The sequence below is a fragment of the Mustela nivalis genome (genome assembly GCF_964662115.1).
Source record: "Mustela nivalis genome assembly, chromosome: 6".
Taxonomy (NCBI): domain Eukaryota; kingdom Metazoa; phylum Chordata; class Mammalia; order Carnivora; family Mustelidae; genus Mustela; species Mustela nivalis.
The window spans coordinates 85,410,613-85,437,136 of NC_139025.1; the positions used below are offsets into that span (position 1 = coordinate 85,410,613).

Consider the following 26,524-nt stretch of genomic DNA (forward strand, 5'->3'; position numbering starts at 1 on the left):
TAACCCATTTCAAGAAAAAGGCTCTGACCTTGGTCAGATAAACAAAGGCTGTTTTAAAAAAAAGATGAAATGAGAAAGTATATGTTCACAAAAGTAAACATTCAGGGTTTGGGATTCCCGTGATTTTTCTGAGAGTTATGTCTGCACATGACAGTGGTATTTTTTTTATTTTCCTTCCTCTTAGGTTTGTAATCACCCAGAGTTATTTGAACGACAAGAAACTTGGTCTCCATTTCATATTACCCTAAAGCCATACCAGATTTCAAAGTTTATCTACCGTCATGGACAGATCAGGGTCTTCAACCATTCACGAGACAGGTAAGCACATACTAATACCTGTTTACTCTAAGGGTGTTTTTGTAATTTGGGGTTTTGTGGCTTAATGGCTTTGGGGGGTTTAGTGGAGAGTGTTTGAGTTCCCCAACAATAACGTATTTAAGCATAGGGTGGACACCTATTTATTGAGGGATGTTGTGATATAAATCTGTACCGTATCAAGGGTTTAATTGGCTCTTAATAGCTCTAGCCGCTTCTGGTTGCTTTTCTGATTGAGGAATGTGCACATAGTGCAAATATGTACTTGTGTCGAGAGATCACCGTATGTCTCTACTCCAGTACTGAAATTGTTTTGCAGTAGCTTATTTTATACTTGGAATAGCGCTTGTGGGAGAGCTGATTGTATTTCAGATTAATCAAATTTACCTCCTCCCGGAATCAGTGACAGATTTGGTTAAAGGTGAAATGGTTGTAATGTAATATGCTAGAGACCAATTCCATTCAGAAAATGTGTGTAGGTCCATTCTACACCTGGGAGTGAGGATATCCCTGGCTTTTGAATTTTGTAACAAGCTCCCAAAGAATTCTTATGCACATCAAGATTTGAGAATCATAGATTTAGAAAGTTCTTCTGTAGAGAAACAATATAAGCAGCATTACCAAAATAGTCAACAACATTTAACCTAATGAAACTGAAGTTGAAGGGCATCTGGATGGTTGATTAAACGTCTGCCTTCACCTCAGGTCATGATCCTGTGGTTCTGGGATCGAGCCCTGTATCAGGCTCTCTGCTCCTGGGGGAGCCTGCTTCCCGCCCCACCGCCTGCCTCTCTGCCTGCTTGTGATCTCTGTCTGTCCAATAAATAAATGAATGAATGAATGAATAAGAGAGAGAGAGAGAGAGAGAGAAAGGGAGAAAGGAAGGGAAAGAAAAGGAGAAGGGAAAGAAAGAAAAAGAGAGAAAGAAAGAAAAAAAAAGAATGAATGAATGAATTCTTGGTCTTGAGGGTGCCCGGGTCACTCAGTTAGTAAGCGTCTGCCTTTGGCTCAGGTTCTAATTCCTGGGTTCAAGCCCCACATCTGGCTCTCTGCTCAGCAGGAAACTTGCTTCTCCCTCTCCCAGTCCTCCTGCTTCTGTTCCCTCTCTTGCTGTCTCTCTCTCTGTCAGATAAATAAATAAAATCTTTGAGGGGGTAGAATTATTTGTATGTGGGGCATCTGGGTGGTTCAGTCGATTAAGTGATCTCAGGTCATGATCCTCAGGGTCATGGGATTGAACCTCGCTTCGGGCTCTACATTCAGCTAGGAGTCTGCTGGAGATTTTCTCCCTCCCCCTCTTCCTTACCCCCTGTTCCCACCCTTTCTCTAAAGTAAATAAATGTGCCTCATTAGCGCAGTAGGTAGCGCATCAGTCTCATAAAGTAAATAAATAAATATATTTTTTAAAAAATTATTTGTCTGTGATAGCTCCAGACTATTACTCAACTAGATGGGCAGAGGAAAACAGATCACAGCTGTTGTGCTGTTTGTTTCATATGGTACATGGTAACCTACAGCTTTGAATTGTGATTCTCTGAAATGAAATGAGACCACTTTGAACTTGTATTACTTTCTTACATCTATATTAATTACTTAGTACTATCTGACATTTATGCCATGATTTCTGCCTGGTAATATGGCAACAGATCTCTTAAAAGTTTTTAAAATCTAAAAGATTCTATTTAGAATCTTTAGATTCTAGAATTTAGATTCTAGATTCCAGATTCTAGAATTTAATAGAATCTAAAAAATTCTATTAAATTTAAAAGATTCTAATCTAGTTAACTTCCCAATATTTATGTTTGGATTTATTTTATTTTATTTTATTTTATTTACTGATTTTACAGGTGGTTAAGGGTTCTTCTTTCTCCGTTTGCACCAGATTATATCCAGCAGTCTCTCTTTCACAGAAAAGGTAGGTGTTTTGATTTTGGGGAAGGAAAGTATGCCAGGGATTTATCAGAATGCTCTTCATTTTGCTTAATGATTTTCAACTCACAATGATTTTGCCTGCATGCTGGATCTTTACTTATAAAGTCTTGATAATCTTTAAGTAAATTAGTTGTCTTTGTCTGTAGATGCTATGATTTGTGGCTATAACAGGAAGCAATAAAAAATTATTACATTGACCTTTCATTTTATTTTATACCTGCCTCTTAAGAGTGTCTTATACCCTTGAAACTTGACAGAGACAATGCAGGACTTTCATTAATGTGACTTCGTTCCTTCTCCTTAGTCTAAGGGAAAGAAGCAGCTCACCTTTGAGCATTGTCCATGGTAATAAGGCAAAGTTTCAGAATCTTTTAACTCTACACTATTCTTTTTCCTGTCATGATAAAAAGAGAAACGCGATTAGCCAAGGATCCAAAAAGCCCAAAGGTAGTTAATGAGCCAGCTCTACTCTGGCCCATGTATGCCAGATCTCATAGGTCTGCCTCTCCCACGTGAGGTTGTAGTACAAAAATGTGACCCCCTGACTTCCACCATAATTGCTGGGTTGAAACCTTTAGATATCTTTTCACTCTTAAATGAAAAGACAGCAGTTCAGTAGCTTTAGTTGACTGTTATTTTTTCACTTGCTATTGGGTTTAACTTTGTCCTTTGATATTCCAGGTGTTAATGAAGAAAGCTGTTTCTCCTTCCTTCGCTTTATTGATGTATCTCCAGCAGAAATGGCAAACCTCATGCTTCAGGGACTTTTGGCCAGGTGAGAAGTTTCCTTAATTTGATGAGAGAGCAGTTGAGAATAAACAGAGTTTGAGCTGTGAAATTAAATACTTAATATTGTATCATCTTAGCAAGCCTCTTATTTTTTTCTTGTTAAGAGTAAAAATTTTTATAAGGGGATCATAATTTTCTTTCGATCATTTAATAATTGCATGATGCTTCATGATATACCTGAAATAAAAATTATTTCAGCTCAACCCCCAAATGCTACCAGAAGGTCTTTAAGTCTTCTTAATTTCTAGTTAGTCTTCTATGTTATATTTGCTCCTGCAGGGCAGATAATGGCAAGTGAGTCCTTTACTTGATAGTGATTACAGCATAAACCTGTCTTAAGTATTCTGGGAGACTTAGTTCTGGTTTTTTTCCCCCTTGGAATAATGATTTTCACTTATGTTATTATTTTGTATTTATGTAATAATAAATAGTGACCTTGTTAGTAAAGGCTGTCTCCCTAATACGAGGATATTTTTATAATAGAATTTTTATAATAGAGTTAAATATTCTTTAATATTGAGTGGAGCTTTATGGAGGATTTTAGTTTTCATAGTAGCAAACCAAGTCATGCCAAAGATGGAATTTTTAGAAGAAAAGTGTGAAATGGCATCATCTGAAAGTAGGGAGGAACTGTTTCTAAAATGCTCAAGATGTACAAAAGAGACACATGAATGAAAGGCAAGGTTCCTTGCTGCTCTGAACTACCCTCAAACCTCCATGGAGCACTGAATAAGCATGTCTGCTGTGGTCTGTTTCAGATGGTTAGCTCTTTTCCTGTCTCTGAAAGCCTCCTACAGGCTCCATCAGCTGCGCTCCTGGGGAGAGCCAGAAGGGGAGAGCCAGCAGAGATATCTGAGAAACAAGGATTTCCTTCTTGGGGTTAATTTTCCACTCTCCTTTCCCAACCTTTGCAGCTGCCCTTTGTTAAAGGTAAGCACTTACTTCACTATCAGCTATCTGTGGTAGTTCTCACTTACCTTCTCTTTGCATCAGTAAAAGGAGTAATAAAGTCAGTGATGGATTCATGGAGCCACAAGTTCCTAGAGGAGTGGGAGCGGTGTGCTGAGTTAATGACTTACTGTCATTTCATAGACGGTGGCGGGGGGGGGTACATGTTTGTGCATGTGTGTATATTTAGTATGTATTTAATACATAACTTTACTGTAAAGTAGAATTTACAACTTTACTGTAAAATAGAATTTAAATTTACAACTCTTTGAATTTATCCATGTAGGTACACTCAGGTAACTACTAGATCATACCTAGATTAAGGTGTAGAACATTTCCAGTACCCAGAAGTCTCCCTCATGCATCTTCCAATTTAATACCTCCATTTCAGAATAAACTAACAAAACCACTATTCTGTCACCATAGATTATTTTTGCCAGTTTTTGACCTTCTTGTAAATGGAATTATCCCGTACATGCACTTTTGTGTCCACATCCTTTCCCTTAGTATTATGCCTGTGAGATTCATCCACATTGCACATTTCTTTTGTATACAGTGAAATAGTCCATTGTCCGAACACACCACAATTTAGTGACTGTACTGCTGTTGGTGGATATTTAGGTTGCTTCTACTTGGGGGCTATTGTAAATAAAAGTGCAGTGCATATTCTTGTACATGTCTTTTGATAAATGTACACTACTTTCTCTGGGATTCAGATCTAGGAATGAGATTGCTGTATCATCAGGTGTATGTGTGTTTAGATTTAGTGGCCATTACCAAGCCTTTTTCCAAAGTGGTTTTAGAAATTTATCCTCCTACTGGCAATGTGAGAAGTTTGCTGCTGTTCATCATTCTTGCCTGTACCTGATATTGTCAGTCCATGTTGTTGCATTTGTAATGTTATCTCATTGTGATTTTAAATTGCATTTCCATGAAAAATAATGATGCTGAACACTTTTTCATGTAATTGTTCTGGCCTTTGTAGAATAGGTGAGTGAGAAAGTGACAGAAGGTAAGGTTATAGATGTAGGTCCAGATCATAAGGGACATCATCAGTTCTTGCAAGGATTTGGATTTTATTCTGAATGAAATGGGTAACATTGGAGAATTTTGAAAAGAGATTTGTGTATTTATATATTACAGTCCTGAATTCAAAGTTAAGAAGGCAGGGCATTTTCCTTGTGTCCTCTAGAAAATTTGATGGGTCATTAGAGTTAATTGCTGTTGAATGCTAGCTATTCTTTTGTTTGGATCTGGTATTTGCCCGTGTTTGCTGAAGAATCCATATGACTTCCTCTGTTTTCCCAATTGGTTTCTCAAGCATTGCTCCATGTGTGTTTTTGGCCTCTGGTGAGAAGATTGGTAATGGAGAAAGGAGAGTAGAATTCAGGCTGTTGCAATAATATGGTCCGTGGTGGCAGGGTGACTTCCTACTGGTGAAATATTGCTGTAACTGGTCAAGAGTTGTTTAAATTCTTACAGACTGGTTCACCTGCATTTGATAATTTATATTTCTATAGTTATAAATTGTTGCTAGTTTTATTTTTGGTACAGGAAGCAACATTTTCTAAGCATTTATTGCCTTATGTAGACACTACATCTTTCTTAACTCTCAAAGATCCACCTTCCCATGTTTATATTCTTTTGTTTTCTGAAAATACAGTAATGTATTCATTGTTTCTGTTCAGTGAGGTCCTTACATCAACTAATGAATTTCCTGAGAAATTCAGATATGGGCTTTATGCCTTATGGGTAGTTATTTTAATTGAAGTTAGATTCACTTTCATTTCCTCTTTAATTTTATTTCATGTTGTGAATGGAAGTTTGCTGCTGTAGGGATTTACCATGTATACAACCATTAGGTCGCAGGCAGCTGAAAGCTAGCTCTGTATGTGTAGAGACACTGCGCTGCTTTTGGTCTCATCATCCTTATTTCCAACATGTATATATTAAAATATCAACCAGGCAGTGTATTTTGCCAGAGTTTGTTGATCTGGTACGAGAAATTGTTGCTTTCAGCTAAGCGGAGTGGTCTTTGCATGGTATCTAGTCTTAAAGGTTCACCTAACTTCTGAATAAAGAATAATTTTTTGAGACTCCGTGTGTAACATTTAATAAAAATATAATAAAGCTCACTATAGCTCTGGCGTTCAAGAATATTAAGAATATTAAGAATATTTCTATCACCGACTGATGTGTGTAGATACACAGAATACTACATACATATACATATATTTTTATAACAAAATACTCACAAAACAATACTTAACCTTCATGTACACTGCACTCTGGTTTTTTCCTTTTGTTCCTTTTTTTCTTAATGTTAGATGGAGCCTACTAAAATATGATTTCATGACCCTGACTAATCACAATTTTAAAAATACAGCATTATATGACCTCATAATATTAGAATAGGTAGAGAACTAGATAAAGAGAGTCACCACGTAGAAGATTCTGGATCATTCTTTTTAATAGTAAGAAAAGAACAAAACATTTGGAACTTAAGAATCTCACTTTCAGGGGCGCCTGGGCGGCTCAGTGGGTTAAGCCTCTGCCTTCGGCTCAGGTCATGGTCCCAGGGTCCTGGGATCAAGCCCCGCATCGTGCTCTCTGCTCAGCAGGGAACCTGCTTCCCCCTCTCTCTCTGCCTGCCTCTCTGCCTACTTGTGATCTCTCGCCATCAAATAAATAAATAAAAATCTTTAAAAAAAAAAAAAAAGAATCTCACTTTCAGTTGTTCAGAGAACTGAATGCACGTTTCACTGTGTACTTACCCTGACTTGCATTTAGTAGTCAAGGTCCATCTTTGTCTTAGTATAGTCTGATATCTATCTGTTATATCCTTGGTATTCAAAGATAGTATAAATAAAGATAATTAATTTTGAAAGAACCCAGCTTTCCTCATGTTTGAAAGATCCAAACATGAGGAAAGTAGTTTATTTTGGGAACTGTCCCCCCAAGAATGGCTTTCTTAGAATGTGCCTGTCACCACTACTGTTCTGGTTCTCACACTGGTTTCTCCTAAGTTTTTCCTATTCAAGAAGCATTTACCTAATTTGTCCAGAGAACATCAGTTTTGTCTGTTATACAAAGAAGAATAGAGAATGAAATTTTGAACACCTAATCCTTTAGAACAGATTTCCACATTTCATTAATTAAGAATATAAAAGCTAAAACTTAAGATGAATGATACTTTCACAAACATACACACATCAAAACCACACTTTGAAACCTCATGGTCTACTCGGATCCTGCCAGTTTTTCATTAAAAAAAAAAAAAAAAAGTTGACAAAAATGAGTCTTTTTTTAAAAGATAAAATTAAATATCAGTTAACAGTGCTAAGACTTAAATGTAATAATTATCTGTTGTGCTCTTGTTTTAAGTTTTTCAGCTGGTTTTAAATATAAGGTCTTGGGCTCTTAGGTGTGGGGTAAATTCATCATGTGTGCTCTGTGCCTGTCATTCCTGATATGACTTGTTTGCTGTTTTGAGGTCTAAAAATATACTTCTGGCATTGTTGATGTAATTTACTAATCCTTTGGAAGACCACTTTGTTTAAATATAGATCCTACTACTGTGGAATCAGAGTTTTTTTCACAGGAAATAAACTTGTAACTAACTAAGTATTTTCAGTAAATGTCCTGACAGTATAATTTGAGATATTTGCTATAATTCAAATGATGAATTACAAACTTAGAAAGAATGAGAAAAGTCTTGAAAGATTAGAAGAGCACTGACATTAATGTGGAGTCCATCTTTAAAGTTTGTGGGGATAGGAAGAAAATTCAGGGATGATAACCAGTACCCTAACAAAGTTATTAGGGAAGTTAAAAAAATTTTGTTTCTAACAAAATTAGCCGCTATTTGAACTCATGATTCTAAGAAGCAGCTAACTTGATTCTGAAAAGATGAGCATTTCCTTTGCTTTAGGAGATAGCAAGCCAAGTAGATTAGAGAGACAGAAGTAATAAGTATAGCATATTAAACTTTTTTTTTTAAAGATTTTATTTATTTATTTGACAGACAGAGATCACAAGTAGGTAGAGAGGCAGGCAGAGGGAGCGGAAGGGAAACAGGCTTCCCACTGAGCAGAGAGCCCAATGTGGGGCTCGATCCCAGGACCCTGGGATCATGACCTGAGCTGAAGGTAGAGTCTTTAACCCACTGAGCCACCCAGGCGCCCCATCATATTAAACTTTTTTTTTTTTTTTTTTTTTTTTTTTATTTGACAGAGAGAAAGATCACAAGTAGGCGGAGAGTCAGGCAGAGAGAGAGAGAGAGAGAGAGAAGCAGGCTCCCGCCGAGCAAAGAGCCCGATGCGGGGCTCGATCCCAGGACCCTGAGACCATGACCCGAGCCGAAGGCAGCGGCTTAATCCACTGAGCCACCCAGGCGCCCCCATATTAAACTTTTTATATCATCTCTTTTGTTGCCTTGGCTGTCCTTCTAGAGTTACTACTCATGCATGTGGGAAAGTGCATAAATCATTAAGTAGGCATACGGCTGAGTTACTTCACAAACACTATTGGAACTCTACTTCAGAAGTCCCTTATACCCACTTCCATTCACTTTTCCACTCCGCCTTACCTTCCCAGTAGTTACTGTGGGCAGATATTTGGGTGATTTCTAGTTGTTGTTGTTACAAATATTACTGTTGTATTACCGTACACATCTTTTAAAGAAAATTCATATGCATTTTGTAGGGTGTAGATCTAGTGGTCAAATTGCTGGATCATAGAGTATGCTTATGGTCATCTTTAATAGATAATACCGAGCAGTTTTCTCAAACAATTGCATCAGTGTTTTTTCTCTCATTAGCAACGTATGAGAGGATCTAGTTGTTCCACATCCTTGCCAGAATGTTATATTATTTGTTGATTTTAGCAGTCTTTCTCTGTGGTAGTATCTCGTCGTGGCTTTAAATTACATTTCCCTTATGAATAATGATATTAAATACCTTTCCTAATGCTTATTAGCCATTTGGATAACCTCCTGTATGAATTCTTATTCAAGATCTTGCTTATTTTTCTATGAGGCAGTCTGTGTTTTCATAGTGACTTGTAGTCCTTACGTATTGCAGATTATCTTCTACTCTGCAACTTTTGCACTCTCACCGGTGTCGTTAAACAGCATTTTTGTGTCCCATTGAAGAAATATTTGCCTATATACAAAGGTCATGAAGGTAATTCTGTATGTTTTTCTCCATAAGTTTTATTATTTACCTTTCATATACTGATCTATAGGGAATTGTGATGGTTTTTTAGTCTGTGGTACAGATTGCTCCCCCTTTTTTTTGCATATAGATATCCATATCCATTTGATGCAGCTCCGTTTATTGAAAAGACCATCCTTACTGCGCTTAGCATCACTTTTGCCAGATAGGTGGCAGATAGGGTCTGTTTCTGGGCTCTTTTCTGTCCCAGTGGTCCATTTGTCTATCCTTGAGCCAGTATTACTCTGTCTGAAATATAGCTTCATAATACGTTTTGATCACTGGAAACACAGGTCTTCTAAGCTTCATCTTTCTTCAGTATTGCCTTGGTTGTTCTTAGCTCTTTGCATTCTTATGTAAATTTTAGAATCAGCTTACAAATCTTATTTTAAACTCTTCCACGTTGTAGATATATAGGCCACTGGTCCCCAAGTGTTTTTCATTACGTACCCCTATTATTAAATATATTTAGTCCATTTTTACAATACCTGTGTATTATTTTCTTTAATACACATAGGGGCACCTGGGTGGCTCAGTGGGTTAAAGCCTCTGCTTTCGGCCTGGGTCATGATCCTAGGGTCCTGGGATCGAGCCCCACATCTGGCTCTCTGATCAGTGGGGAGCCTGCTTCCTCCTCTCTCTCTGCCTGCCTCTCTGCCTACTTGTGATCTGTCAAATAAATAAATAAATAAATATTTTTTTTTAAAAAAAATGATACACATAGACTAACATGTTAATTATTTACCTTGTGAATCTTGTGTATGAAGCTTCCTTTGTAGACCACTGTCTGGATAGTAAAAGAAGCCTAAGCGAGTAAAGAGGGGAGGACCCAATATTTACTGGGGGAAGTACTCCTTTTCTTGATACACCCTTATCTCCTTCTCTCTTCCTGCTGTTTGTAATTATTCAGTACCAAAGCCAATTGGAGTGATTGGATACAGCAATCTGTATGTCAGAAGAACTTATTGACTGAATGAATCTCTGGTGGTAGAATGTGAATTTGGCTTAGTGATCAGTGGTTGTCTGATGCTCCTTTTTTCTGCTGGTCAGACAATTTTAGAATTGCCTCTTCTCAAGGTCAGTCTGCTCGCACAGGGAGCATATGTAATTAGTGTTTACCAACCTGTTAGTCAGCAGTGTCTGCTGTGGGTAAGGTGTGTTAACAGTCATGGTCCCTGTTTTCTGGCTTGAAAAATCATTCATGTGTGTAGTAAAAACACCCAAACTTAAGACTTTATTTTTTTAAAGATCATTTATTTATTTGAGAGAAAGAGCACATAGGGGGAGAGGGTATTGGGGGCTGCGCAGAGGGAGAGAGATAGAATCTTGAGCAGATACCCCGCTGTGTGGAGCCAGACACAGAGTTCAATCTCTCGACCTTGAGATCGTGACCTGAGCCAATACCAAGAGTTGGATGCTTACCCGACCCTAAGGGGAGCCACCTAGGCACCTCTTAGAAAGACTTTAGGGGTGGCTCAGTGGGTTAAGCCGCTGCCTTCGGCTCAGGTCATGATCTCAGGGTCCTGGGATCGAGTCCCACATCGGGCTCTCTGCTCAGCAGGGAGTCTGCTTCCTCCTCTCTCTCTCTCTGCCTGCCTCTCTGCCTACTTGTGATCTCTCTCTGTCAAATAAATAAATCAAATCTTTAAAAAAAAAAAAGACTTTAAAAACAAAATAACTCAAGAGTTGAGAGAAGACATAATTAACTGCCAGATTGATGGTGAGTGATCAGTGGTAAAATTCAGAATGGGAAATCATCTTAGATTGAAATGAACAAAAGTTTTTATAGAAGTGTTTTTTTTCTTGTTTTAAGATTTTATTTATTTGAGAGAGAGGGAAAGTGAGTATGAGTGGGGAAAGGGGTAGGGGAGAGGGAGAAGCAGGCTCTCCACTGAGCAGGGATCCCAACATGGGGCTCAATCCCAGGACCCTGAGATCATGAGGCGAAGGCAGATGCTTAACCGACTGAGCCACCCTGGTGCCCGAAATGGTGGTGTTTTAGTTGGACTTTGAGTGGTAGGGATCTGGGTAGGAGGAAGGATATTCCAAGTTTAAGACTGGAGCTAAACAAAAGAAAGGGCCAGAAAGGTAAGTTGTAGGAGTCTTTAAATGCCAGTCTGTTGAGGTTTAGTTATTAAACCAGGAGTTTTAGCCTTTTATTAGCTTAATTTATTACATAGATGTTGTAGTTGCAATCTTGGGAAAATAAAACTTCTGGTAACTACTGTCAAGCCACTGGAAGGAGTAATCTGGTAACCAGTTTAAGGAAGGTCACTTAATCACTCAGATCACTAAGCACAGCAATGGGATTTCAGTCATTAGTATTTGATAAAGATTAATCTCAGTGTATGCTGTCAAAAAAGACGGGACGTGTTAAGGAGGATGTTAAACAAAGGTTGCAATTATTAAGTACTAAGGACCCAACAGAACTGGTAGTAACTGAATGATTACAGAGAAAGGGTCAGTGAGGCGCTTGGGTGGCACAGGTGGTTAAGCACCAACTCTTGATTTTTGCTCTGGTCATGATATCAGGGTCAGGAAATTGAGCCCTGTACAGAGTCTACTTAAGACTCTCTTCCTCTTCCTCTGCCTGCCCACCCCCAAAAAATAAATAAATCTTAAAGGGTCAGGGGACTCTGATTGATTTGGATATGGATGAGTATTGCCAGTGAAGGAATCACTTCCAAAACACAGTTCAAGAGAATGATAAATTCTATATTAAGTTTAAGGCAAATACACAGGGATGAGATTAGTACCTTTTGTCATTGGGAGTGTAGATAGAACACAGAAAGCCTGGTGCAGGGATTTACAGGGAGAGAGATTCTGGTTAGAAAGTATGGAGAGCACATGAAGTGTGCAATGAAGTGTGACAGTCAGAAAGAAGAATAGGGAGATATTTCAGGAGAGACACTGGGTTTAAGTCAAAGTTGAGTTTGTAGGGAAGGGGAGACTCAGATTTGAAGGCTAAAAGGAAAAAGCCCTTAAAGAAGGATATTGAACATGCAAGAGAGACGGTTGGTGGGATTGCGAAGTGGTTAACTACCCTTTTTATACAGTGGAAAACTCCAGTGAATCCTGGTGGGAGTTCTATAATCAACAGAAAGGTACTCTGTATCACAAAGAAAGTTTTACTATTTGTAGAAGCTCTGAAACTAAGCTTAATGTGAAAAAAGAAAGCGTTACTTAGTTCTGTCGTTTTCTTTTTTTTTTTTTTTTTTTTAAATTGTTTGTTTTTCTTCCCCAAGTGAGAACACAGTTCAAGTGTTTGAACATTTTATATAGTCCCTCTCGTCTTTGCGGTCTTACACGAGAAAAGTTAAGTAAATGTTTCCTGAATGACTTAATAGTGGTGCTTCATGTTTGTATTGGTTTTCCCTTTGGAACTTGATATATAATCTCACCTGAGGGAATGTCCTCCAGCCTAAAATTATAACATCAGTATTTAAAATAGAACTTTGTGAAGAGTTCTAACATTCCCTTGGAGGTTAAGAAGTGTGGGATTGGTAACTTGTTTGATCACTCATTAATTTTTTTTTAAGATTTTTATTTATTTATTTGACAGAGAGAGATCACAAGTAGGCAGAGAGGCAGGCAGAGAGAAAGAGGAGGAAGCAGGCTCCCTGCCAAGCAGAGAGCCCGATGCGGGACTTGATCCCAGGACCCTGAGATCATGACCTGAGCCAGAGGCAGAGGCTTAACCCAATGAGCCACCCAGGTGCCCCGATCACTCATTCATTTTATCGAACATCAGTTATTTTCGCCCTGCAGTTTCTCTTGATCAGGAACTTTGAAAAGAGCAGCTTAGGTAGGTCATTCTAGCTCAAAAAATCTTACAGAGTTCCAGTCAAGATGTCAGCTAAGGTTACAGTTATTTTGAAAGATTGACTAGAGCCATAGGATCTGCTTCCAAAGTAGCTGACTCATGTGGCTAGGAAGTTAGTATTGGCAATTGGCTGGAGGCCGTAGTTCCTTGCTGTTTGGACTTTTCCTTGGGGCTGCTTGAGTGTCCTGATGATATGGCAGCTGGCTTCCCCTAGGTTAAGTGATGAGAGAGCAAGGAAGAGGCACAGTGCCTTTTATGATTTAGTTTTGGGAGTCATGCTAGAGAGGAGAAGGAACTAGGCTCTGCCTTTTGAGGAGAAAGTTACCAAAGAATTTGTGAATATATCTTGATTGACCAGAGCCTTTTATTGTTGGGCTGAGACCTTTATGTTAGTTATTTCATTATAAAGTTTGTTTTGGTATTCCTAGTTCTGAGAGTTTGGCCTAGGCTGTTGATGGGTTTTGACTGTGACATCATAAAAGTTCTTAAATTGATTAAAGGATGTTGGTATCTCTCCCTGCTCTCTTTGTCACTCATCTTGTTCACAGTTCTATTAGCCATAGCAGATGTCAGCAGGGGAGGATATTAAATACAGGATGATATCTAGCTTTCATCTTCAACAGGAATTCATTGCTCATAAGCCCTAGGTCCTTGTAAGCAAAATTTTTTTCATTGTAATCTCTGTTGTATTCTGTATGTTAGATTTTCATTTGATTTGCCAACTTAATTCTTAACTATGTAACCTTGATTATTTGTGAAGAGATGCTATTTCTCCAACTCCTTGCTTTTCTTTTGTGGTCCTAAAAAGTGGAATAGCCTTGATTTACTATGCAAAGTAAATACAAATTATGTTTCAAAGTTTTGATGAAAATGGGGCGCCTGGTTGGCACAGCCAGTGGAGCATGCAACTCTTGACCTTGATTGTGTAAGTTTCAGTCTGTGCTGAGTATACAGATTACTTAAAAAAATAAAATCTTTGGGGCATCTGGGTGGCTCAGTGGGTTGAGCCTCTGCCTCAGGTCATGATCTCAGGGTCCTGGGATAGAGCCCCACATCGGGCTCCCTGCTCAGTGGAGGGCCTGCTTCCCTTTTCTCTCTAGGCCTGCTGCTCTGCCAACTTGTGATCTCTCTCTCTGTCCAATAAATTTTAAAAAATATCTTCAAAACAACAACAAAGTTTTGATGGAAGAACATAAGAGTGATTCCGTGTTCAAGATCGGTTTTTAAAGGTGAAATTTGGGGTATTTTTTTTTTTTTTTAAGATTTTATCTATTTATTTCACAGATAAAGTATGGAGAGCATATGAAGTGTGACAGTCAAGTGCAGCAGGCAGAGAGAGAGGGAGAAACAGGCTCCCCATGGAGCAGGGATCCCGACACAGGCCTCGATCCCAGGACTCTAGGATCACAACCTCAGCTGAAGGCAGATGCTTAAGCACCTAAGCCACCCAGGCACCCCCAACCCTTTTTAAAGATTTTATTTATTTATTTGACAGAGGCACAGAGAGAGAGGGAACAAGCAGGGGGAGGGGGAGAGGGAGAAGTAGGCTTCCCGCTGAGCAAGGAGCCTGATATGGGTCTTGATCCTAGGACCCTGGGATCATGACCGGAGCCAAAGGCAGATGCTCTACCGACTGAGCCACCCATGTGCGCCCTACCCTTTATTGAAGTAATCTCTGTGCCCAACATGGGACTCGAATTCATGATCCTTAGATCAAGAGTAGCATGCTCTATTGACTGAGCCAGCCAGACACCCTTGGAATTATTCTTGAGTAGATAGACCTGAGAGAAAGACAAGGGGACATGCTAAAATTGGAAGCAAGTGTAGAATTCTTTCTCTTGTACTATTCAAGTAGTCATTTCAAGTAAAATTCCTTTGGAGCTACCAAATTAGCTTTGAATTAATTTTTCCACATGCAGCTTTGTCCTTTTATTGCAGAAAAAAATTCTTCATTCTCTTCTGTGCCTTCATTTGTCTTATAATAAATAGTAGTTATTGTTCCAGTAGGTTTTTTCCTAAATACAGCTTCCTATCATCAAATCCAGGTAAAAGCTTTGTTCTTATTCCTCTGAGAGGACAGGTAATGAGAATTGACTAAGCTACATGTTATCATCTTGTTCCTGGTAAGCTACCTCAGACCCCATACTACTGAGTCATTTGGTGGTCTAATCCAGTCCTCACCGCATTCTTTCCCACTGTGGATATGAATGAATCTAGACAGTGAGAAGCACTCTTTCCAGAGGTGCCTATAAAATCTTAGTTTTCGCTCTGCAGTGAATGTTAGGCTTGAATTTTGTGTTACAGAGTTCAAGGAAGTCCTATTCTCATAATACTGGCTTTAGGATGATATATAAACATGAAGGAACTAAGGACTAGGCTAAGGACACAGATCAGATGACACTTTTGGGGTGTTTTAAACAAATTTAAGGCCTTTTAAACTCTCTTACTTGACATGAATTCTTGTCTAATATTTCTTTCTTTTGTGATGCTTGTGGAATAAAAGCCAACATGGTTCACTGTGTTCCTCTTAATTTTATTGTGCTCCACCCTGCTTTATTGGTGAAAATTTTAAGAAGGAGTAGTAGTGGGGCACCTGGGTGGCTCAGTGGGTTAAGCCTCTGCCTTCGGTTCAGGTCATGGTCTCAGGGTCCTGGGATGGAGCCCCACATCAGGCTTTCTGCTCGGCATGGAGCCTGCTTCCCCTTCCCCCTCTGCCTGCCTCTCTGTGTACTTGTGATCTCTCTCTCTGTCAAATAAATAAAATCTTCCAAAAGAAAAAGAAATAGTAGTTAGTTCAAATTTTTCATAAATTCATTCGCATACACCTCCTTCGCTACCGTGAGCTCTGGTCAGAGCTCCTTTCTTGTACAGATTTGTAGGGGCTAATGTGTTTCACACATACGAATCTTTTTCTTTTTCATCTTGTTTTACTTAGAAGAATAAAGACAAAATCCAGAATCTATAGGATATATCCCATGTAGTCATCTTTTGGGGGAGGCAAAACCGATTTCATGCTATATCCAGTTAAAAATGATGATTGGGAGAAGCAGAGTACAAGATGTCTCCCACTTTTCGAAAGTTCAAGGTTATAACACTTGGCTTTTAAGAAAGACCTACATTCGGGGCACCTGGGTGGCTCAGTGGGTTAAGCCGCTGCCTTCGGCTCAGGTCATGATCTCAGGGTCCTGGGATCGAGTCCCACATCGGGCTCTCTGCTCAGCAGGGAGTCTGCTTCCTCCTCTCTCTCTCTCTCTGCCTGCCTCTCTGCCTACTTGTGTTCTCTCTCTGTCAAATAAATAAATATAATCTTAAAAAAAAAAAAAAAGAAAGACCTACATTCGTACCCATTTCACTAATCAAAAGAAATCTGAAGAGGACTTTCATTTTACCAAAAAAAAAAAAAAAAAAAAAAAGGCGAAAAGCAGAAATAGCATTCAGCATTTGTTTGGCACTGAGCCACTACAGAGCTGTGTGCACTGGAGCAGTGGGAATGGCACCGCTGATCCCCTTCCCCAGGAACTATATTCAGCATTGACCTGTCATGGCTTTGAACTGTGTCTGGGAGCATCTGTACTTTATCTCAATTTATTTTGTGCATCTGTTAGCAAGGTATGTCCTGAGGTATCAGAAAAAGAGTTTATTTCTGGGGGTCTAGGAATGCTCAAAATATTTTCCACATAGATTAATGGTAATTGCTGCTTTACTTTATGCTATTTCAGCTTCCAAAAGTTTGCAAAGGAATTCTCTACTTTTGGGGAACAAGGGAAACCTGTACCAGTGTTGATTCCATCTCCTTTATCTGTTTCAGTGAAACTGTTGCCATGGTAATGGCATCATGTGTGTCAAAAGCTTTCCAGCTTTCCATACTTCCCAGCTTTTGTGAACTAGCTCATAAAAATTAGGGGCAGTTCAGATTTTGTAATTTAAAATATACAGAAGGATCTAAACATGAAGAATTGTTTTTGAAAAAAGTGGTGTGTGTTTAAGTTGTAAACACTGTTCTCTGTTAAATGCTTAGAGAGCTTTGACTGGCTATTGATGAAGAATCCCAACCAGAAATTTTCAAAAACTCACCTGCTGGATGTTAATTTGCATCTGTAGTATCTATATATGACATTATTTCCTGAGATCATGAAAGCTGCCAACGCCCCTTGTGGAAAGCTCTGAGAAGCCATTGTACTCAGGTTTTCTGTGCTTTATTTTCTCTCTTTTTGTTTGGTCACTTAAAATATCTGAAAATAGAAGCCATTTAGTCTAGCAGTTGATCTATAAACAGTACACCCTTTCATTTAAGGTGAGACCTTTCCTCACAGACAAATTTTGGAGAACAAACTGATGGTTAGCAGAGGGGAAGGGGGTTGGGGGAAGGTTGATGAGGATTAAGGAGCGCACTTGTTGTAATGAGCACTGGCTGATGGTTGGAAATGTTGAATCACTATATTGTACACCTGGATCTAATATAACACTATGTTAACTAACTGGAATTAAAATTAAAACTTAAAAAGCAAAATAATAATAATAAAGTGATACCTTTTCTCTATACCTATGTTTGATGTATTTAAGAACAAAAGCAGAAAATTAATTTTCTGAGTAATGAAGACCTAATGGTTACAAATGTTCCTTTTAATTTTAAACAAGACATGGAGAGTAAAGTATGCCCCTTGTTAAATGGGTAAATCGATATATGAGGGGAAACATCTGTGTGTTTTCTGTGCTATACTGTGGCAGGAAATTTACAGCTGTGGGGTCTATCATCCTGCCCTACTTCTTTTTGATTGAGACTTTTACATGGTATCAAAAGGCTCTCTACCAGCCTAACTTCTCTGCTTTGTGTATATTGTGATTGTGGTAGCAAGACACACACAGCTGCCAGTAACTACAGGGTAGAGAGGACACTCAAGAGCCTGAGGACGGGACACCACGTTATAACCAAATCCTGTCTCTCGTAGTGTGACTTTGTTTCTTTTGTTCTAATTTGTTCTAGGCCAAAACAAACTACAGCAGTAATGAACCTTTTCTGTCACTCCTTCACCTGTTCACTCAAGCATCTTATGCAGTGGCGGTTAAGGTGTTCTTCATGTTCTTCTGTGTTAAGCATTAAGTTTTCTTGTGTATAGCAGTGTCTAGTAGTTCATGTCATTATGTGAAGGGAATTTGGGTAATGTGGTATTAAGGACTACTTGTAAAGGAAGAATGGATGAAGCCAGTGTTAAGAGAAAATAACACAAGAAAGTATAGCTTGAGTAAAATATGCTGGGGGTGGTCAGGGTTTCTCTTAAGCTAAGGCTGTGTATGAGCATTTTGAGTGTGTGAATTTTTTTTAAATCTAAGATCAGAAAGCTACAAATCACTTTGCTGTTAGTGACTTCCTGTGAGAATACTATCTTAACCTATCTCATGTAAGACAAGTGAACATGTTTTAATTTGGGAATGACCACCCCCGGAAGTAGAATTATCATTAGACTTTTTCCAGAAGGGTGTTACAAATAACATACTGTGTTAAAAGAACTCCCTGCAGTGAATGTTATAAATCTTTTTTACCAATAACTATAAGGTTGAAGAGAAAATATTTGAAAGAAATGTTCATTCTTTCATCTTTTGCCTTTATGTTCTGGGAATGAAGTAAACAGACTTTGTTGAATTTTGCCATTTGAAAATACTTCAGATGAACGTGACTTTAAGAGATCCCTGGCAGAGACATTGTTTAGTTACTGCTCTCTGGAAGTCAGTAAACAATTCAAGGTCTTTAGGTCAGCTACTGCTGCTGCCTCAGCCCCCTGGGTGGCAGTAGACACCCTAACCAGCAGTCCTGAACTACTACTATAGCTCGATGAGAGGACCAGTAGTTCCTAGACTTTTATCTCTTCTCCTCATCCCCAAGGAAGCGCAGGGGACCTTACCACCAATAATAGGAAATGTGCTTTTGGAAAACAAGAAGACTGCCTTCATCTGTGCATAGGAATAGGATTTTTTTAGGTGTATGTTCTTAGCTATCCAGTATCTAGTATTGGAAGAACAGATTGATACCCGATCTACTCCTCACCCTGGGCTTTGAGAAGGTAGTGGACATAAATATGTAGGGAGGCTGGTGAACTTCAATGCAGATGCTAGCCAACATAGAGATCAGAATGCAGATATTGTTGAAAAACTGTCAGAAGGATAAAATTCTTTTCTAGGTAATGACAGGGACATCATCTAGAGGAAAGTATTAAACATGACCAAGCTATGGGGGCACAGTGTTATAATAAAGCATTGTAAAGACTTCCATACAGTGTGGTTAGAAACCACTGGAGAGGGGCACCTGGGTGGCTCAGTGGATTAAGCCTCTGCCTTTGGCTCAGGTCATGATCTCAGGGTCCTGGAATCAAGCCCACCATGAGGCTCTCTGCTCAGCAGGGAGTCTGCTTCCTCCTCTCTCTCTGCCTGCCTCTCTGCCTACTTGTGATCTCTGTCTGTCAAATAAGTAAATAAAATCTAAAAGGAAAACGCTTTAAAAAAAAAAAAAAAAGAAACCACTGGAGATGGCCATCTCTCCTAGAAACAGTTCAGGCCTTTCAGTTTGTTAATGACCATTATTCAGAAAATGCTGATTGGTTTTGGAAAACAGATTATGATACCCATATCCTGCTAGACAACTCAAGATGGCTTCTCTCAAAGTGTGATCCTGAAGAGCCCATTGACTTTGGGAAAAGATATCTACTGAACAATGAAGCCTTGAAGAGATTTGATCCTATGATTCCTCTGTACAGCCCTGGTTACTGTACATCTTGCAGTTTGTTTTCTTGACCTTATACTGTATAAAATTTGCCTACCTTGTGTATGGTTATTTAGGTTCCAACCTGCCTTTTCTGAGAAAACAATAAAGAAAAAAAGTGAAATAATCAAGAATGAAAATCCAAAGTTAAAATTTCTAACATTGCACTGAAGAAAGAATTGCATCTGCAATAAAGAACACTGTAACCCCACTGACAGATTCTTTTATGTGAACATCCATCCTTTTTTTTAAAAAAAAAAAAGATTTTATTTATTTTGAGAGAGACAGACAGATAGAGAGGGCACTAGTGGGGAAGAGAGGGAGGAGCAGGCTCCCCTCCGAGCAGGAAACCTATTGAGGGGTTCGATCCCAGGGCCCTGGGATCATGACCTAAGCCAAAGGCAGGCACTTAACGACTGAGCCACCCAGGTGCCCCAGCATCCCACACTTTTAAAAAATCTTCCGCATGAAAGCTTATAAACTGAAGCTTTACTGTGAGCTTTTAGCCCATTAAAATGTATTGATAAGGTAATATAAAGGGAGAATTTCTGGTTTTTAAAAAAGTGGTCAGATGGGACGCCTGGGTGGCTCAGTTGGTTAAGTGGCTGCCTTCGGCTCAGGTCATGATCCCAGCGTCCTGGAGTCCCACATCAGGCTCCTTGCTCGGCAGGGAGCCTGCTTCTCCTTCTGCCTCTGCCTGCCATTCTGTCTGCCTGTGCTCACTCTCTCCCTGTCTCTCTCTCTGATAAATAAATGAAATCTTTAAAAAAAAAAAAAAAAAGTGGTCAGATAAAGGAGCTAAAGCAGTATTGTTACCTTTTCCTGACCATTTGTATTGATGTCACTGAATAAATGAAACAGCTAACCTTTCTAGAACTACAGTTGACTCTTGAACAACATAGGGGTTTGGTATGCTGACCCTCTCTGCAGTCAAAAATCCACGTATAACTTTTGACTCCCCAAAAACTTAGCCACTAACAGTCTACTGTTAACAGGAAGCCTTACCAATGACATAAACAGCCAATTAACACATATTTTATATGTTACATGTGTTACATACTGTATTCTTAAAAGTAAGCTAGAGAAAAGATGTTATTAAAATATTAAGGAAAATACATTTACCGGATTGTTGAGTTCTTTTTGAAAAAAAGTGTATAAGTGGATCCACACTTTGTTTTTTTTTTAAAGATTTTATTTATTATTTATTCAACAGACAGAGATCACAAGTAGGCAGAGAGGCAGACAGAGAGAGAGAGGGGTAAGAAGGCTCCCTGCTGAGCAGAGAGGCCGATTCCGTGCTTGATCCCAGGACCCTGGGATCATGACCTGAGCCGAAGGCAGAGGCTTAACCCACTGAGCCACCCAGGCGCCCTGGATCCACACATTTTAAACCCATTTTCTTCAAGGGTCAACTGTACACTGCACTGTTAATATACACGTGTGGTACGAAACAGAGGTGCCTTATGCCTGGCTGGCTCAGTCAGTAAGTAGAGTATGTGACTCTTGATCACGGGGTTTTAAGTTTGAACTCCACGTTGGGTGTAGCAGTTACTTAAAATTGTTAAAAAGCAATGCGCCTTGGGGATGCCTAGGTGGCTCAGTCATTGAGCATCTGCCTTCAGCTCAGGTCATGATCCTGGAGGCCTGGGATTGAGCCACATCGGGCTCCCTGCTCTGTGAGCCTCTTTCTCCCTTTCCCTCTGCCTGCTGCTCCCCCTGCTGTGCTCTTTCTCTAACAAATAAATAAAATCTTGTTTTTAAAAAATGCATCGAAGAAAAATTTAGAAGGAGATATTATTGGCCATCATGTTTTTAATACAAGATGTGAGTTTGCATCCATGGTATAACAAATGAACCAAACCCCACCCCAAGACACTGTTTTATCTAATTAAAGTTATACTCTAACTATTTATAATTAACAGTATCTCTTCCAGAAAAAGGTAGAATTGGAAATGCCACTTGCTTACGGTATATCAATAAAACCCATGTTTTTAAAGTTAGCATGAACCTTGACTATATTATACATTTGGTTCTAAATACTGGTTTATTGTTTATTAGAATTAATATTCATGAAAAAGAATGTTTAAGTCAGTTATTTAATATGTGACATTTTTTCCATTTTGCTTTCATTAAACATACTTGCCAATGGCACTAATTTGCATTCTTGTCTTGTAGTCTCTGGTTTTCAGCAGCCACTGCAAAGCAGTGAGTGGCTACTCAGACCAGGTCATCCATCAGCGGAGATCAGCTACCTCCTCGCTTCGTTGCTGCCTGCTCACTGAACTGCCATCTTTTTTGTGTGTGGCCAGTCCACGAGTAAGTGCCACAGGAGGGAAGAGACAAAATAGATGATAATTGAAGAATTAAACCAACTTCTAAGAGATCTATTTCTTAAACAATTACTTTAAGCTCTTTGGACCTTGAGAAACGTAAATTATCAGTATTTAGAAGACACACATGGTCCTGGCTTTCCCAAGACAGTGCTCCTCCCTTTAAATTACATTGGTTTGAGAATTGTATGGTAGATCGGAATGGCTTCTTTCCCTGACCGTGTCTCTCCTGTGTCGTTCCTCTCGTTTAGTCAGGGACTCTAAACTACCATGGGAGCAAGCCATCTGTCAGGTAGATTATCACTGAACAGCAGGGTCAGGGACAAGGGAATATTTGAAAAGGAGAGGGAGCCATTTGTTACCCGCATTGAGGTTTTTGAGGGTTTTTTAGAGGAGGGGGTCAGATTGGGAGGGAGATTTGATCTGGCCTTATCGCCTCAGTGCAGTCTTCAAATAATAAAAGGAAACATAACACTCCAGCATCAGGAAACTTCTTAGCCTGGTGTTCTCTCACTCTTCTCAGCAGCTCTGCCTGGCCTGTGATTCACAGGTATGTTCCCTCTGAAAAGTGACTGTTGTGCTCTATTCACCATTCAGCAGTCTCAGTTTTATTTGCAGGTTGGGAGCAGTTTCTCTTATGGTTTCAACTTTGAGCAACTGTTAGATCCTTCCTAACCCTCCTTTTATCAAAACAGCATACTCTGTGGATTGCCAGCAGCATCGCTGCAAAGGCTCCCCTTTGCCCAGTGCTGTTTTTTACTCTGCTTACCTCTTCCATTCTTTCCTGTCGTTGATCAGAGCTAGACAGAAGCTCTCTTACAACTCTGAACAAGTATGTGAAGGGAGGGGGCAGAGTAGAGATGCATTAGACTCTCTGGTTAGAGCAGAGAACAAGTTTCAGTCTTCCTGGCTCATTTCCTTTTTGCTCTAAGGAGCATCTTTCAGTTAGCCAGGAAAACTCTTAAAGAAGTCGACATTACTTACCCTTCTGTGTTTTACCTTCTTTTTTTCACTCATTCTAGAAGGTCTGCTGTGTTCACAGTTCTGTTTAAAGAAGGTGGATCCTTCTGAATCTTCCTTAGTGATATTTTTCTGTCATTATTGACATCAGCTTGCATTCTTTATTAAGATATCAAAGGTCAGAATCTGGCAGGGGTCCCAAGAAAGTTGATGAATGGAAACGAGATGATGATGGGACTGAGTCCCATTGACTCCTGCCTGCCTTCCCTTCTTTCTGCTGACCCTGTACTACATGAACTTGATTTGCGGGCCACTGTCAACTGTGATATATATTAGCTATCTAAATAGAAAGTATTTAGATTTTCTATATATCGTGTTCTGCCAAAGCATTTTTGGTCTTGGAAGCTTTAGTCAATGCAGGTAAATGTACCCTTTCTAGAACACATCTAAAGTCAGGTGCTTCTATAGAAAGTGGTCTTTAGATCACATAGTTGTGTGGTTCATTTCCTTCTCACCCTTCCAATCTGATGTGTATACTGCGAGGCCTGACAAGAGGAAGTCTAGATTTCAGAGAGGGATGTCTAGATATTTTTACTTCTCATATCCCTAGTGATTTATAGAGCCAATTAAAAAGTGAGCTGCCTTGGGCTGTCATTGCATTGACAGGCATGAAGATTCTTTTTATTTATTCTACTCAGAGCTCTCTGGCCAACCACTCTGAAGAAGAACCCCCCTCTCCCAACAGACTCACACATGGGATACCCCAACTGTACAACTGAAGCCTTCTTTTCTGAGGAGCCCAGAGTCGAAACTGTCAGCCTGGTGCTGCTGTTTCCCTAAAGAATAGTAAATAGTGACTAGTTTGAAGAAGGCTAAAATAGCATAAAGGTGGGGTGACAGGAAGGGAACAGGAGAAAACTTTATTATTTGGCTGAAGCAGTCTGCTCTAGCACCTTCTGTTCCTACTCAGCCCCTCTCTCCATAATTATTATAGAGTTTTTTCTCGTAGCAGGTGCCAGACCTGAAATAGGAGTAATTACACCATGGTTATATGGACAGGAAGAGGAGTTTTTAAAAAGTCTGAATATTTTATACACTCATCCACAAGCTTTTACCTTTCAGATCAGGCCTGGGGTGTGAATAATCCTGATATCCTTGATTGTCTTATATTGATTTCTAACCCATCTGTGGTAGGGAAAAACTGACTTTCTTTGAAGTCGGAACCTTAGCCTTGAGCTGAAACAAATTAATGTCCCTGTCTTGTGCTGTGGAAACTTTCAGGGTCAGTTCTAGAACTGTGCCTGCCACTATGGAAGGAATTATAGGAGCTGTTTTCTTGTTAGCTGAAGAAATAATTCTGCTAGGTAAACTAAGACCCTGGAGTTCATTTTACCAAAAAACTGAAGCGCTTGGAGTGGTCACGCCTGCTAGAGCTAGAGCAGGAGCATACATGTCCTCAGGAAGGACGCGCTAAATGCTTGAGGAGACAGCCCTTGAAGATACTATAGTTTAGGAAGTTAGTGAAGCAAGAAGCAGAGGTTAGCTCATGTGAGACTAAAGGGAGTATGCATTTCCATTTGTGGGGAGGGAAGAATGGTGTGGCATGCTTCATCTCTCCCTGCTTCTGAGCAATCAGGAAGGCCACATGGGGTTAGAAGAATGGGTGGAGGCCATTTATGAGAGAGTTGACTTGGGAAGCACAGTTTAATTAGAAGTAGACTTGTTTGCCTCCTCTTAGACCTCATGAGTTCACTGCTTGCGTACTTATGACATGACATTCTGTGATTTTTGCATATATCTTGATCCAGGGCCCTTGCCAAAGAAGCTTATCAAAACATTAAAAAATATTTCACTAAGAACTGGGCCTCACATACCTCCTAGTTTTCAATTCTGGACTTGGAAGGATGTCAACAAAATGAATTTGGAAAATAGGTGAAAGTTTATAACTGGAGAAAGTTTTGTTTTTAAACTGTGTAAGAGTGCCTAGGAGTGAGTCTTAGGCAGGAAAAACATTTTGCCTGTGTCATTGTTCCCCTCTTCCTTTGTGCTGAGTTTTTAGCTTTTGATTTTTCATCTGGAGAATCTGGGCCCAAAGTCTGTATGTACGGATTATTGCTCTTATTATACTATTATTATTATTTTAGAGAGAGCACATGCGTGAGAACAAATGGGGAAGGGGCAGAAGGAGAGGGAAAGAGAATCTTAAGCAGGCCCCACCCCCAGCACAGAGCCTCATGTGGGACTCCATCTCACAACCCTGAGATCATGACCTAGCTGAAATCAGGAGTTGGATGCTTAACCCACTAAGCCACACAGGTGCCCCCCAAAATCTATATAATTCCATTACAAATTCTGCTTTTCTACAAAATAAACAACGAAAACAAAGCAGTTATCTCTGAGTGTAAAATTGATCAGTGTGAGTATCTTGTTAGAAAAGCGTAAATATGATTTACTCCTCCAAAAGTATATATACTGTATAGAACCGGTCGTACTTCTGTAGTCTTGCTGTTTATATGAGTGTTAGGAAAGTACAGCCACTATCCACTATTGACCATGCAGTTCTGGGACTCATACCGTAGATGGTAGATAGCTGCTCAGTTACTGCCAGGACACGGTACAGCAGGAAAATCCAGGCTTTATCCACCAGTTTTTAATTTCTGTCTTCATTTGTCTATGTTCAACTTTCTGTGGGAAAAAGGAATAAACTGGAAGCAAGAGAACAAACTTCTTTTGGAATGTGTAAAGATGATAGGAGATTACCAACAACTGCTTCTCGTATTGTGTGTGAAACGGGTGTGCTGTCGGGTTTTTGGAGCTTTGGAGCTGCCGGGGACACCCGCTTGCTGTGACCCCTCCCTGTAGTTTTGTGTCTGGACTGTAGATGGCACTGTTTTCTAGCAAACTCAGTTCAGCTTCATCTCTGAGCCGGAGTAGAGGACGCTGTTGTATTAGTAAATCATGCTCTTTCTTGTTTTGGTATCCTCTAGTCTCCAGCAGAGGCACCTGCAGCCCTGTAGTCAGCTAGCTGACTGTTAGTGTACCCCAGGGCAGCATTAAGAGTTGGCCTGAGGAGCCGTGGTATTCATTAAAAGCCTAGAGCTATTGGCTTTTCCTTTAGACCTTCTGGATCAAAATCTGCACTTTAGATAAGCTCCCAAGAAGGTTCTTCTACATACCAAAACTTGACAACCGTTCTATTGTCCTAATGATTGATGGGCATGAAGATAGAAAAGCTAATAGTAAGATACATTTTCCTAAATGTCTCTCTTCTGGGAAATCATAGCAACAATAAAACTAGCTAACTAGGTATGGCCCGTGTTCTGTGTTCTGATCTCTCTAATTCCTCTGCACTTGTTCCTTATACCCAGTTTCTCCGCATTCTTGGTCTTGCTCCACAGTTTTTCTGAGCAGTTTAGTGCATATAATGGGACTTTCGCATTTTATCAGCCTGAGCATGCAG

The 26,524-nt window shown here is 39.6% G+C and overlaps 1 protein-coding gene across 3 annotated transcripts in view; it reads left to right on the forward strand.

Annotated features, from left to right (window-relative positions):
• INO80 (INO80 complex ATPase subunit) overlaps positions 1-26,524 on the forward strand; it is a 139,150-nt gene that overhangs the window by 71,369 nt on the left and 41,257 nt on the right. For all 3 annotated transcript variants that reach the window (XM_082735541.1, XM_082735540.1, XM_082735539.1), the window contains exons 21-25: positions 185-318; positions 2,163-2,230; positions 2,929-3,022; positions 3,795-3,966; positions 21,950-22,090. In XM_082735541.1, coding sequence (XP_082591667.1) covers positions 185-318; positions 2,163-2,230; positions 2,929-3,022; positions 3,795-3,966; positions 21,950-22,090 — 609 coding nt within the window. The remainder of the gene's footprint in view (positions 1-184; positions 319-2,162; positions 2,231-2,928; positions 3,023-3,794; positions 3,967-21,949; positions 22,091-26,524) is intronic.